This window comes from Urocitellus parryii, chromosome X (genome assembly GCF_045843805.1).
Source record: "Urocitellus parryii isolate mUroPar1 chromosome X, mUroPar1.hap1, whole genome shotgun sequence".
In the NCBI taxonomy this organism is placed as follows: Eukaryota; Metazoa; Chordata; class Mammalia; order Rodentia; family Sciuridae; genus Urocitellus; species Urocitellus parryii.
Window position 1 is genome coordinate 87385998 of NC_135547.1, and position 14224 is coordinate 87400221.

General features: G+C 36.3%; 1 protein-coding gene across 12 annotated transcripts in view; it reads left to right on the plus strand.

Moving 5' to 3' along the window:
* Huwe1 (HECT, UBA and WWE domain containing E3 ubiquitin protein ligase 1) overlaps positions 1 to 14224 on the plus strand; it is a 141837-nt gene that overhangs the window by 56798 nt on the left and 70815 nt on the right. For all 12 annotated transcript variants that reach the window (XM_077793592.1, XM_026407399.2, XM_026407403.2 and 9 more), the window contains 12 exons: positions 1067 to 1144; positions 1919 to 1966; positions 2048 to 2116; positions 2733 to 2832; positions 4136 to 4236; positions 4404 to 4554; positions 4703 to 4830; positions 5243 to 5383; positions 5589 to 5694; positions 6186 to 6317; positions 6834 to 6935; positions 7414 to 7494. In XM_077793592.1, the coding sequence (XP_077649718.1) occupies positions 1067 to 1144; positions 1919 to 1966; positions 2048 to 2116; positions 2733 to 2832; positions 4136 to 4236; positions 4404 to 4554; positions 4703 to 4830; positions 5243 to 5383; positions 5589 to 5694; positions 6186 to 6317; positions 6834 to 6935; positions 7414 to 7494 (1237 nt within the window). The remainder of the gene's footprint in view (positions 1 to 1066; positions 1145 to 1918; positions 1967 to 2047; positions 2117 to 2732; positions 2833 to 4135; positions 4237 to 4403; positions 4555 to 4702; positions 4831 to 5242; positions 5384 to 5588; positions 5695 to 6185; positions 6318 to 6833; positions 6936 to 7413; positions 7495 to 14224) is intronic.

The window sequence follows — 14224 nt, forward strand, 5'->3', positions numbered from 1 at the left end:
CTCAACAGTTGTCATGTTTTACAGAAATGAATGTGGTGAAATGAAGCAAATTATTATACCAAGCCTCCCCAACTTCCAGGATAAGGGTTCCTTTTCTGGTCACAGAAACCCACAAATTAGAGCAGATTAGTTTCCCACATTATCTGGTATACTTTCTTTAGTATTTTTGTGAATGGATATTAGTAATACAGGAGATGAATGTTGTCTGAGTTTGGAATTTTAATTTTGAGAAGATAATTTTTCATTTTTAAAGTTTAGTGGATTAATTCTGAATCTCCTTATGCATATTTGAAATTATTCTTTGCCACTTAGGCAAAACACTGGTATACTATAGTAGGCTTGCACGATGTGTGTTACCCGTGAATGTAATGCATGACATGTTTAAAAATTCAGAGTATAAAGGGGTATGCAAGTGGTTACCTCATCTTCAGAGGCAACTATTCTTAGTGGTTTCTTTCAAGGAGACACCTTAATGGGCATGCTATTTTGATACCAATTTTGTTAGTCATGTTGTTTTTCTAGAATTAAAGAGGATGTATTGTCATGGTTTCTTTGTATGTACCTTTGCAGAAAAATACATATCGTGAGATGTGTAGAATAGTACAGAAAGAATAATTAGTATTATGAAGAAATACTTCAAATAAGATATTTCAGAAGGTTTCCGTGTCATTTTGCATTCATTAGATGATGTTGGAATTTCTTCCTCCAGCCTTTCTTGGATTCTTACTCATTATTGCTTGGTGGATTTGCTCTTCTGCCTGTGCCACCCTGGAGAGTAACTGCAATATAAATTGATCTCCTGAAAGAAAGGGCTACTGGTAATTTACAAGTAAAATATATGGGTGATTTTTGGAGCTTTGGGCTCCAGACTCCTGATTCTGTTTTGGATAAGTGTCATTTGAGCCCTGGTATAAGACAAGGAGTTAAAGGCACTGTAGGTGCTAAATATGCTGCTCATTCTTCTGCCAAAATGAGTTGGACACATGGCTAGAGTTTGAGGGAGAGTTGGGAGTCTTATATCAGTTGAAGCTCAGTATCTTATTCTTTGATGTTCTTTTATGCACAGAAATACCCACCCAGTGCAACTACACTACACTTTGAATTTTATGCAGACCCTGGGGCCGAGGTCAAAATCGAGAAAAGGGTGAGTCTCATTCAGACTTGTTCTGATACAGTCTGCAATCTACCATAATTCGGTTTGACTTTTCTAGATCATCTCCTTTTTAAATAAGAAAATGTGTTGAGTTGCATTGTTGCCCTCCCAATCTAAGTATATCTAGCAGCTTCTTTAGGAGTAATTAATTACTTACTTAGAGCTCTGCTCTGATAGAATTGGGTCTTAACTTACATAATGGCTATAATTTATTTGGTTGTAATTCATATGACCAAAAGATAGGCCTCCTATATAGGATATTGCTATGTCTTGTGTTCTTCTTACAGCCCCAATAGAGAGTACTGATATTTCAGGTTTCTCTACTTAAGCCAATCCGCAAGAAGTCTCTATTATGTTACACGTAGGATTCTCTTCTACCTATAATATTTAATAAATAGTCTTTCTACATTAATGTTGCCTTGTAAACAACTAAAGTGTGTTTCATGGGTACAATCTTTGCTGTGAATACTAAAGCTGTGGAGATTAAGTCAGTTGAGGATTAATAAGGAACAAAAAGAATATGAAATGTGCCTGGATTTTGGCATTATTCTTTAATATATTGGTTTCGAAGAAGCTTTCTTGTTAATATACTATATGTAAAGTGGGTGTTTTGGAGGACTTGAAAGTTACCTTGAGTTTTTAAGAATGTTCAGTTAGTTTTCAACCCAGAGTGTCCTCTTTTATTTTGAATGGCTCATGAAACATGGTGGAGAGAACTAGAGTGCTTAGTGACTCCTGACAGCTCTCTTATCTTTTTAATTTCAGACAACTAGTAACACACTACATTACATTCACATAGAGCAACTTGACAAGGTAAGAAGGATCTTCAGTAGCTAGTTGTTTAATGTTTGACTGACTTCTTATTTCTAACTGTATTTTTTTTTCCTAATGCAGATTTCAGAAAGCCCTTCTGAAATCATGGAGTCCCTTACCAAAATGTACAGCATTCCTAAGGATAAGCAGGTATATGTCCAAAAAATGTCCATGTGTTAGTTCACCAAATAGACTAATAGACCGTGTGCTAGGGGTTATGCATAGCAGAAAGCCTGTCATCTTTTGAGTCAGACCATAGTTAATTAGGTTCTCTGAGCTTTTAGGTTCCTCATCTTTTATAAGACCAACATTTAATAATTTATTGGTAGTTAGAAGAGTTTGAGGAAAATGTAAACTAACTCATTATGCATATCAAAATAGTGGTACATTTCTCAACATGTTGTATTTATGAGAAAATGTTAATTGTGTTAATTTTTTCTGCTCATTTTGGCAGTGGTCAAATACTTGTGCTGAATTTCCCCTGTTTATCACCTATAGATTTAGTGATGGTTCTTGGCTTACCTTGAGGTGTTAGACTTTCGTGAATCCCAGTTTTGTCATTCCCATTTTTGTTTGTTTGTTTTTAGTTTTTTGTTTTGTTTTGTTTTGTTTTTATTAAGCTCAAATTGGATAGTGTAAATTCAGCTTGGTACTTTAGCAAAATAGCAACAGTAACCATGTTACCAACCACACCATTAGGAAAGAGACCAGAAAGAATGTTCACCTTTCCCAGTGATTTCCTAATACAGGCCTTCTCTCTGTATAGATGCTGTTATTTACACACATACGGCTGGCCCATGGCTTTTCTAATCACAGGAAGCGATTACAAGCTGTTCAGGCCAGACTGCATGCAATATCTATATTAGGTAAGAGAAAAACACTATAATTAACTGATCCTAATTGAGCAGTTTGAACTTGGTTTCCCTTGAACTTCATCCCTCTTTTTTGCAATGAGGCTTAATTGTAGTTTCCTAGGTGGCAGCTTTAATTGGAAAATCACCAGCATTCCCAGGGTTCACTGTAGTCATTCATCATTGTTGAACTCCTTGAAGTTGTACTAGAAGAAGATAGGATATGATATGAACCTTATTGACGTGCCACATGGGTGTTGTCTTTTTTTTTTTTAATAATGTATAAATGCATAGTCATCTCCCACTGGTCCCTGCTCTTCTTGATGCTATTTCATCTTCCTTTCTCCCATCCTCATAGTGGTACAATTTTAAAGTGAGAGAGAAATTATTCATTAAATAGTTAATACTGTATACCTAACTGCTTTTATGGTGGGGTACTAGGATGGAAAACATGGCATTTGGAATCAGTCCTGGACTTTTACCCTGATTTTGCAGATTATTAGCCAAATGTTTATCCTCTCAGCCTCAGTTTTATTTGTATATTTGTATATAGGCTGGTCTGAGGTTTAAATGAAAACCTGGAAAACAACCTCATGCAGGCAAGGCATGTAGAAAAAGACAACTGCAGTTATTACCTACCTTCATTATGTTTTTACTTGTTGTTCTTCTAAACTATGAGTTTCTTTCCATAAAATTCCTTCTCTCATACTTTTAGTCATACCCAGCATAACTTCTGGCATATTAATGGGTGCTCAGGAAATGTTTGTTGAAAACTAAATGAATGAATTCTAATAAATCATATTTGTTTTAACTTTAGGGGATTGTGTTCAGTATTACCTTGCTGTGGAATTGATTGAAAGTGGATTACATGCATTCCCAAGTTTTACTATAGTATCACATATATTCATAACTTACTCTGCAATAGTCCATTAATTCTCTTTTTTATAACATACATTAGTGTTTTCAGTAAAAACAGAAGCATATTAAAAGGCTAAATGGAAGTCTGTGTTCAAGGCATAGTGGAGTTATATCAAATAGTGATGTTATGAAAAATTAACCCCTCTTTTCCCTACTTCCATCCCCAAATGTCATTGTACAAGATCACTGATACTTTTTAATTGGGGAATCTATGGATAGGGTAGATATGTAGAGCTTATCTCACCATAGTTGATACAGTTCTCTTGAATTCAGTGATTCTGTCCTCCATTGATGTTTGTTGAAAGAGAATTCTTTCCCAGAACCTTGCCAGAAGATTTGTTGTTAAGCAGTGGCTTAACCCTGCCTTGTTGCCTAAAAGTGTTTGTTTCTCCCTTTGCAGTGTATTCCAATGCCTTGCAGGAATCAGCAAACAGTATCTTGTATAATGGGTTGATAGAGGAGTTGGTAGATGTCCTTCAGATAACAGATAAGCAGCTTATGGTAAGTATTAATAATCTCTTTTTACATATAAACCTCATAACAATTTGCCTTTTTGTTTTTCCCTGGGGATTTGAGCTTGGGATATTATTGTACTTTATTTCAGGACATTATTGTATTTTATTTATAACCTTTTTGACACATCCTCTGTTTACTTTGTACTCTTATAGGAGATCAAAGCTGCTTCTTTACGAACATTAACGTCAATTGTACATTTGGAAAGAACACCCAAACTCAGCAGTATTATTGACTGTACTGGAACTGCCTCCTACCATGGATTTTTACCTGTACTTGTGCGGAACTGTATCCAGGCCATGATTGGTATGTTTTGATGGTGATTACCCTAAGCAAGAAAAGGATCCTGCCCTTTGATTTTTTTTTTTTTTTTTTTGGATTGGTTTAACATTCTGCCAGCTTCGACCAAATTGTGAGCTTATTCTTTGTCTCCCTCTCTCAAACTCCCTTGCAGATCCTTCCATGGATCCATACCCTCACCAGTTTGCCACTGCTCTCTTCTCTTTTTTATACCATCTGGCCAGCTACGATGCTGGTGGTGAAGCCTTGGTCTCCTGTGGAATGATGGAAGCCTTACTAAAGGTACTCTTCTTTTTAAAAATTCATTTGTGAGGAAATCTGAGGGTATAGAATTGTACATTTTGAGTGTTTCACACTGAGATCAGATAAGACATTGCCACGTTAGCATCATGTTAGGAAATACCCTGATGAGAATGTATTTTAAGGTACTTTGTAAATTGTGCTGCAATAGTAGTAGCCTTTAGTATGTGCTGAGCACTGGGCACCAACTTTTTTCTCCCTATATTATTTAATTCTGTTAAGTAATTGATGTTTACATTACTTCAAGCAGGTTGAGTTCCTGAAGAAATGGGGCTATCATTGGCAAAAACAAAAAGAATGCCTTCCCCCAATACCCCCTAAGTACATGTTTATAAAGAATGCAGTTTTTACCGCTTTGTTAATTTTTTTTTGCCTCTTCATATCTCCCTGGTAGGTCATAAAGTTTCTTGGTGATGAACAGGACCAGATAACATTTGTCACAAGAGCCGTCAGAGTGGTTGACCTCATCACTAACCTGGACATGGCAGCTTTTCAGTCCCATAGTGGACTTTCTATCTTCATTTATAGACTTGAGGTACTGTTATCCAAGGAGCACTCTGCATAGGGTTTGTATACTGTAAGAACTGAGCCTAGAAATTATGCTAATCACTTAAAAGAACCATCTTATCTCTTTCTTGTTTAGAAACCAATTCTGTAACCTGCCTGTGGTGTTCTTCATTATTGTTTTTTCTAATTCTTGAAAAAAAACACAGAATTTTCTTATTTTTCCTTGATTGTAGCATGAAGTAGATTTATGCCGAAAAGAATGTCCATTTGTGATCAAGCCAAAGATCCAGAGACCCAGTACCGCCCAAGAAGGAGAAGAAATGGAAACTGATATGGATGGTAATTAACTTATTAAGTCAACATTTTTGTAAGAAATGATTATCTCTACTCATTGAAATCATTTTGTTCAAGTGTGTAAAGTACAAATGAAACTAGCTACAAGTTTGGTGTTCTTTTCAGATATTTATCTTTCCATGTTTGCTTTTTTAATCACGGGAAGATGAGATCATAAATATACTCTTCAATTTGCATTGTTCATTCAGTGTAGCATAGACTTCCTTTCATATCAGTATATTGAATATTAATGTCCCAATGGCTTCAAAAACCTCTACTTATTATCTACTACCTACAAGTAGTATAAGAAATTGCATGTTTTACCTGTCACTTCCCTCTAACTCAATTTGGTGAGAAATATTGAAGAACTTCTTTCGCATGATTGTTTTTAATTTGTATGTTTTGAATAAATTGTGATGTTAAACACCTTTCTATTTGTGGATAACTTTTTTCGTTTGGGGGTTCAGTATCCTAATTCTTCTTAACTTGTTCTTCAGTTGCAGATGTGACTATGGAAAGCAGTCCAGGCTCTTCCATATCTATGGAGCACCGGCTGGAAATTGAACTAAGGGCATCAAGTTCCAACAGCAGTACTAGCATCTCTGGTCCTGGCCCTGGCCCCCGTCCTGGTGCGTAGGCACTTAGATACATAGTCTTTCAGTGACTGATTTGTTGAACAAGTCAAGAATAAAGCTTTAGAGGGAGCTTATTAAGTGGTACATTGAGGGGTTAGCTTCCTAAGACTGTGCATGTTACTTCACCTTCTGGTGTTCCATTTTATTATAATAACGTGTCTTATATACCATTTTACAGTTTTCTAACAGTTCACACATTGATTATCAAATGAACTGTGTTGGAGGGCAGATAATATCCAAAATAGTAACTGTGTAAGGCTCAAAATTGAATATTTTTACTTGGTAATTTTTCCTTTTTATTTAAGACTTCTAATTTTATACTGCTCCTATGCCATCCTTGGTGATTAACTTTTCCATTTTCAATATATTCTTCCCAAAATGTGGTGACTTCACTTCTATTACCTGCTACTTTGGCTGTGGTAGATATAGGTTTCTTAGAACTTGTGTTATGTGCCTGCTCATAATGGTTTAATAATTCAGCATAATTCTCTTGCCTTTTTCCCTCATCAGGAGTCCAGTGTATTCCTCAAAGAGCAGCACTTCTCAAATCCATGTTGAATTTCCTCAAGAAGGCCATTCAAGACCCTGCTTTCTCAGATGGCATACGGCATGGTATTTGATTCTAGATGTTTTTTTCAAAGGATGTTTGTCTCTTACAAAAGATTGTGTTTTTTTTTTTTTTTCTACTCTTCTGACACCTGCTCTAAATGGCAAGCTTAGGAAAAGGCCATATCATTTTGAAGCTTTTAGTTGTTTGGTATCACTTTTCTTAGATCTGAGAGTTGTTTAGTTATTTTCATAATGATTAACATACACACCCACACCCCCTTTTTTCCCCCTCTTTTTCTAGCTTTTCACTTTCATTCCACTACCCATCTCTTACATTCTCTATGTCTTTGTTCTCTTCTTGACCCAGTGTTTATTGCATGGATGATGAAAAAAATAATAGCTTGAAAAGACAAGTAGGGAACATTAGGTCAGAATCAAAACGAACTCTGTTTACCACAGTTTAACACATTTCTCAATTATCTCTAGTCCTATAGTACTCCCAGACTAATCATATACTCTTTAATGTTAACTTTTTTCTTAGTGATGGATGGTTCTCTGCCTACCTCCCTAAAACACATCATCAGCAATGCAGAATACTATGGCCCATCACTCTTCCTCCTTGGTAAGTGGAATTGAGAGTTGGTTTTACTGAGCTGGGATAACATGACAGAACTTTCTGTTTCATATAGGCAATCACTTGTAATAAAAAGTATTACTGTACATTTGGCTTATGTTATGCTGTATTTGTACTTTAGTGTGCCATACAAAAAGAAAACATGGCTCTATTTAATTATTAATTCCTAACATTAGTGTGGGAAATCCAGATGGAATAGTTCTAGACTCATAATTGAATTTCAGACTCTCAAACTGTGATAGAGAAAATTTTTTCACACTATAGAAAATGCAATTTTAGAGTATATGGATACTTCCTAGTTATTTGCCAAAAAAAAAAGTCTTTGACATTGACATTCCTGTTAAAATCTGACTTTTTAAAATAACAAATATTTATTGAGCATTTTAAATATTTGGGATGTTGTGCTAGAATTCTAGAATTCTCCTTAAAAATCTAATGGGGAGCTGTGGTTGTGGCTCAGTGGCAGAGCACTTGCCTAGCATGTATGAGGCACTGGGTTTGATTCTTAGCATCACATTAAAAAATTAACGTACTAAAAATGAAAAAGTCTGCAGGTATGGCTATCTCAATGGTTAAATGCCCCTGGGTTCGATCCCTGGTACTAAAAAAATTAAAAATAAATAAAATTATATTTTTAAAACATCTAATGATATTTAGGGAAAATATGGAAATACTAATACTATAAATACTATAGTTGTGGGTTGCTTGAGGAAGTTTTCTTATATTGTAGCATCTCCACCTGGACATGGAACTTCTCCAAGGTTAGGTTCGATGGCAAAACTCAGGACTAGTCCTTTGTTATGATTTTTTTAAAAAAAAAATTTGTACACAGGTGGGGAAATTCAAGGTCAGGGGCAGGGATGGTGGCATGGTTTGGGAGAATGTCCAGAACTGAGAGAAAGTAAGTGCCTGGGTAATGGTCGTTTTTGCTTTTGTTTCTTCGTTTAATGGAAAGTTTAAGAGGCGGTAAGATGACACTTGTGCTTCTTAGGTGTGAATGTGGAGCATGTGAGTCCTATCAGGATAATGAAGGAGGAAATTGAAACTTAGAGCACCAAGTCCAATATATTATTGAAGGTCCACATTTCCTCCTCTGTGGTCGTCTTAATTCATCTCTTGACATTTGAATTACTATAGCAGCCCTCCTGTAAATAATACTTGGACCAAATTTACAAAGACAACTCAAAGTAATGAGGCTAGTAGATGTTGTTTTATTTATTTCTTTTTTTATTATTAGTTTTTCGAAACATTACAAAGCTCTTGACATATCATATTTCATACATTTGATTCAAGCGGATTATGAACTCCCATTTTTACCCCGTATACAGATTGCAGAATCACATCGCTTATACATCCAGTTTTTTACATACTGCCATACTAGTGTATGTTGTATTCTGCTGCCCTTCCTATCCTCTACTATCCCCCCTCCCCTCCCCTCCTATCTTCTCTCTCTAGTAGATGTTGTTTTAGCTCTATAAATGATAGTAAAAAGCCCTTCACCTAGGTAGGAAGAGATGGCCAGGAAGAGAAATAAAAGAGTATCTGTGAATCTCTTGGAATATTTTAATAATCAGCTATTTTGGTTTGTTGTCTTACTTATTGAACGTTTAGACCATCTTTTCTCGGTTATTATAAGAGGAAGTCCCTTTAAGGTACATGTTCCAGCTTGAAATGCCAGTGGGTGATTTGTTGCCAGTGTGGGTTTTTTTGTTGTTGTTGATTTGCCTAGCCTTGTGCATGCTAGACAAGTGCTTTACCTCTGAGCTGCATCCCCCCTGCCCTATTGCCAGTCTGTTTTCTCAATTGTCATAGTAAATCTATTGTTTTTTCATATATTGAGGGCTTCTAAGGCCTGTACTTTGTGGTTTATACAATGTACCAGAAGTTGTGACATTGTCTGAGGGACCTCTGTGAGTTGAGTGTGGGTTATAGAATTTGATTGTGAGCCCATTACTGCAAAGGTAGAGATGAGGGGCTTTGCATATAGTTCAGTTGGTAGAGTGCTTTCCCGCATGCACAAGGCCCTGCTTCAATCCCCAGCATCACGATAAATAAATAAGTAAATAAATAAATAAGTAGAGATTAGTCCCAGTGTTATAGGTAAAAAGATGGCCAAGTGCCCCTTTTGTGGCAAGAAATGATGAAACAGCTGTACTTTCTAGTTGGATCTAATGTGTTCTATGTACTAAATGGCTATAGACACAGGTTAGGTTGTATAAGCTAGAAGGAAAGAATATTCTTATGAGTAGCATGTGTGACAGTATTGATTAGGAATTGTGACACAGAATTGGTAGCTCAATACAGGTGGGAAGGTCTAGTTTTTAGCGAGTGAATTTATATTAGGATAGACATTCAAGGATAAAATTGTCTCAATAGGGGGACATCATTGTTTTATGTTGTCAATTGGTGGGAGAGTATAGGAAGGTCCTGGAGTTCAGGAATAGGAAATTAATGAGTAAGTATATGGTTAGTTCAGTGTCCTGGTGTGATAATTTTGTGTTGAAACCCAGCCAGTAAAAATTTTTACTCCTTCTCCTTAATGCCCAATCCCTGGCTCTTCTACACTACCTACCTTTATCCCCTTTACTGTTTTCTCTTTAACCTCCCCAACTGCCTTTTGCTTGCCTCCTAATCTTACCCCTTGCATTGTCTGTTTAGGTCTGCTTATGCTATTTCTAGCCTAATTTATACCACTTGCCATCGTGGTTTTTATACATCTCTTAACCTGAGAGATTGACAAGTTGTTGTAAATATTAAAGACTTCAAGGGGGTAATACTTCATAGTATTAAGTGCTTGCCTTGTCTAGGGTACCTTTTAACATTGATGGAGTCTAAGGCTCAGATGACATTCTTTGATACTATTACATAGATAATGTTTGTCAGGTTAAGGAATGTAGATGTGTGTAGTGATTATAGAATTATCGGGAGAGTCAATTGTGAAATTTGGAGCTGATGACTGGAGTTATGATATGTGATGTGGGACAGTTTAGGAGCAGTTAACATTGTGGGGTGAGTCAGCATGGAGCTGGCCCTATAGTTGTACTGAAATCATCTAGAATGCTTTGGTATGATAGGTTGATAGGAGTCCTGGGCTAGGCCCAAAACCTTGGTGCATATTTTTATACTTTTGAGAAACTATTACAAAAGTAGCCAAAGATGAATACTCCTTTGGCTGTAGAGTTATGGAGTAATTTCTCTTACCCAACTGGGATCACAACATGGTCAAAAAGCAGCCAAACGAGAATCCCATGAGGCATAGACTGGTGAACCAGAGCCAAAATATTCCACAGCAATATTTTTAGGCCTGTGGTATATAGATTTTAGAATGCTAGAGGTGCTGTGTCTCATGGGTATTAATAGGTCTTGCCATTCCAGCTTCTCTCGTGTCTTCCCATTCAAAATCTGTGTAATAAACTGGATCCAGAACTAGCATCAAAAATATTTTGAAATGTTGGTGCAGGGAAGTAATTTAAGTTCTTCCTTTCCTCTTTGGAAGAAGCAATTTTTGATACCAGGCAGGTATCAAGACCTACATTTCTTGAGAAGTAGAAAGCTCCTGTTATCAAACCTTTACAATTAACATGTTTGGAAAGACTGTGTCAGAGACATATCTCATGGCATAAAAAATAGTCTTAGTAGGGTGAGGGCCCTAATTTTCATTGGGACTGGTTTTATTATCCAGTCTCATGATGTATCTAGTACATCATGGATTGAAACACAAGCAAGAGAAGCAAAAGAAGGGAGAGGTGTCATTAAAGTGAACGAGAGTTCACAGTAACTAAGGCAGTGGGCAATGGAGGAACCCATTTAGGAGACCATTATCCATTTTGCAAATTTAAAGGGTGTCTGTCCTTGATTGGACCGTATATCTCTGTTAGGCTTGCTTTCTGTGGACAGTAAGATAGATGGATCAAATTAATGCCTTATTTTAAGGGCCATGCACAGACTTAATGAACAGGAAAGTGTGTACCCTGATCAGAGTCATTGGGATCAGGAAGTCCAACTGGCATGAACCTTTGTTGCAGTCTAATTGTGAGGGCATAGTGATTTGTGCCAGGGTATTGGGGCAATGGCTTGATTAAATTGTTTTGCAAAAGAGAGATGTTTACTCATTGGCACATTCCTGTTGGCAATTCTCTCAGTGGCAGGATGGCACAATATCACATTGGGAGGTTAAAGGTTGGATAGGGTCAATTGTATGGGGATGCCATTGTCATTTAGTCCAGAATTTAAGGGCTCAGGATATGATGGCCAGAGATCTCCATGGACCCATTGAGCCAAGAGTCAGGATAGATATTATGTGTTTATCTGAAAAATGTGAGCAATTGTCCAGCTATGACATTAAAATGAGTTTCCTCTGTGGGAGCCTTGATGTGAGCTGAGACATGGGAGACTTACTGGAATGTGTGAAGTATGAGAAGCAATATATTCCCAGCGTGGAAGGCACTAAAGGAAATGATCCTGAATTTGACAACTATTCTGAGCTCACTGACCTATACCAGTCTGGTTATAGATCTGCTTGTAGAAAACAGCAGCTCTTACTTCAGTTCTCTCACTTGTGATTGGTGTCATTGCCATATGTAAAATAAACAGACTTTGTTTTTATACTGAATTTCCTATACAATAAAGGTACATCCCTCTGCTTTTGTGTCTATCCCAGATACCTGAAACCCTCCTGAACCCCCAAGTCACCAAGGCTCCTATGAAGACAGAAGCATAAAACTGAATCCCCATTCATTTAGTTTGGGCCTTAGGCTATAATTTACTTTGTCTATTCTTCACATTTTAAGATTTTTCAAGGGGCTGGGGATGTGGCTCAAGGGGTAGCGCGCTCGCCTGGCATGCGTGCGGCCCCGGGTTCGATCCTCAGCACCACATACAAAGATGTTGTGTCCGCCGAAAACTAAAAAATAAATATTAAAAAATTCTCTCTCTCTTTCCCCCCTCCCTCTCTCACTCTCTCTTTAAAAAAAAAAAAAAGATTTTTCAAGTATTTAATCTAGCTTTAAGTTCTTTCCAGCAGAACAACTTCTTATATTAATATGTTTCTTTATCTTGGATAATTTCTATAGTTGTGTTGTTCATGATTTCCAATGTTTCTCATAAAATCTATTTTTTTTAAGTTAATGTGTTTTCCTTTATTCACATTGTCTGAGCCTTTTTATTCCAGTTTTTTTGTAATGGTTACCCTCATTTGGGGGTGAGGGGGGCTTTAAACTTTTTAGATTTCTTACCATGTCTTCTGCCAGACAGGACAAAACAAAACCTTAGCCTGCCTTTAAACACTCTTCTACTACTAATACTATTACTCCTTCCCCCCTCTCCCTGCCCTAAACTTTCACTCTCTTGGATTCATTTTTAATTTTATTCTATGATACATCCTTGAGTTATTTTAAAATGTTATATTGTTCTTTAAGAATTTACCTATTTTCTAATGCTGCTTATTGTAGATAACCATCTTGTTTAGACTGGTCCTTGTTCTTTTGTAGGGTACTTGGCCTTTTCTCTCTGAAAAATCTTTGGCATTTTCTCTTTATCCTTGGACTTTACAAATTTTACCAGGTTGTATTTAGTTCTGCCATTATGTTTTCATTCCTCTCTCAGAGCATTACTAGATAAACCCTTTTTAAAAAACAATTTTTGAATATATTTTTATGCTTCTGGAAATTTTCTTCAACTTTGATGTTTGATTCTACCCAGTCTTGATTGCTTTGTATATGTGTAATCTTTACTTTTAATTATAATTCTTGGTGAACTAGTAATATTTTCAAATAATTTTTTAAATTGTTAATGGATCATTTATTCTATTTATTTATATGTGGTACTAAGAATCAGACCCAGTGCCTTGACACATGCTAGGCAAGTGCTCTACCACTGAACCATAACCCCAGCCCAAGTTTTTAAAGAGAATATAAACTGTCCCACAAATGACATATATTATGGTATCATTGTAGTTGGATCCCTTTTTGGGGGCAAAGGGGATGCTGGGGATTGAACCCAATGGTACTTTACCACTGAGATACACCTTTTAATTTCACTGTGTTGCCAAGGCTGGCCTCAAACTTTAGATCCTCTGGCCTCTGCCTCCCACATAGCTGGAATTCCAGGTGTGGACCACCATGCCTGGCTAGACCTCTAGTAGAATGCTAATTTTAGTTCATACTCACTTTTAGTAATTATAGAGTTCATACATTTATACAGTCAATGAGAAGGTGTGTTGAATACTGGTAGAAACCTAAAAAAGATGTGAGGGGAAAAAAAAGAAAGGAAAAAAAAGAATCCTAAAAAAGGCAATCAAGAATCATAAAGGCCGTTGACAATTGGTAGTTTCCAATAGTTGTCATGTGTCTGCTATTTCACTGGAATTTGTGATAAATGAAACTATCTTGAAATGAAAATCCTATGGTTTCTGTTAGATTTTAGGCTTCACCATAAACAAGTTCGTTTATTATATGTTTTATCGATGTTATGTTTAAGCACTTTGTTAGGTTTTAAAATCTTAAGTATGGTGGTCTTAATTGTATACACAATGTAAGTTTTATGGTATTGAATTGGTTAGGTTAATATGTATTCCAAGGATTCTTAAAAGTGCTGTTGGTAGTTTAAAAATTACTGAATATTACTAAATAACTTTTTTTTTTTTTTTTTTTTTTTTTGGATAATAAGAGTGCTTTATATCCGAAGCCCTTTTTTTTCTTTTTTATTTTCAGACAGGATT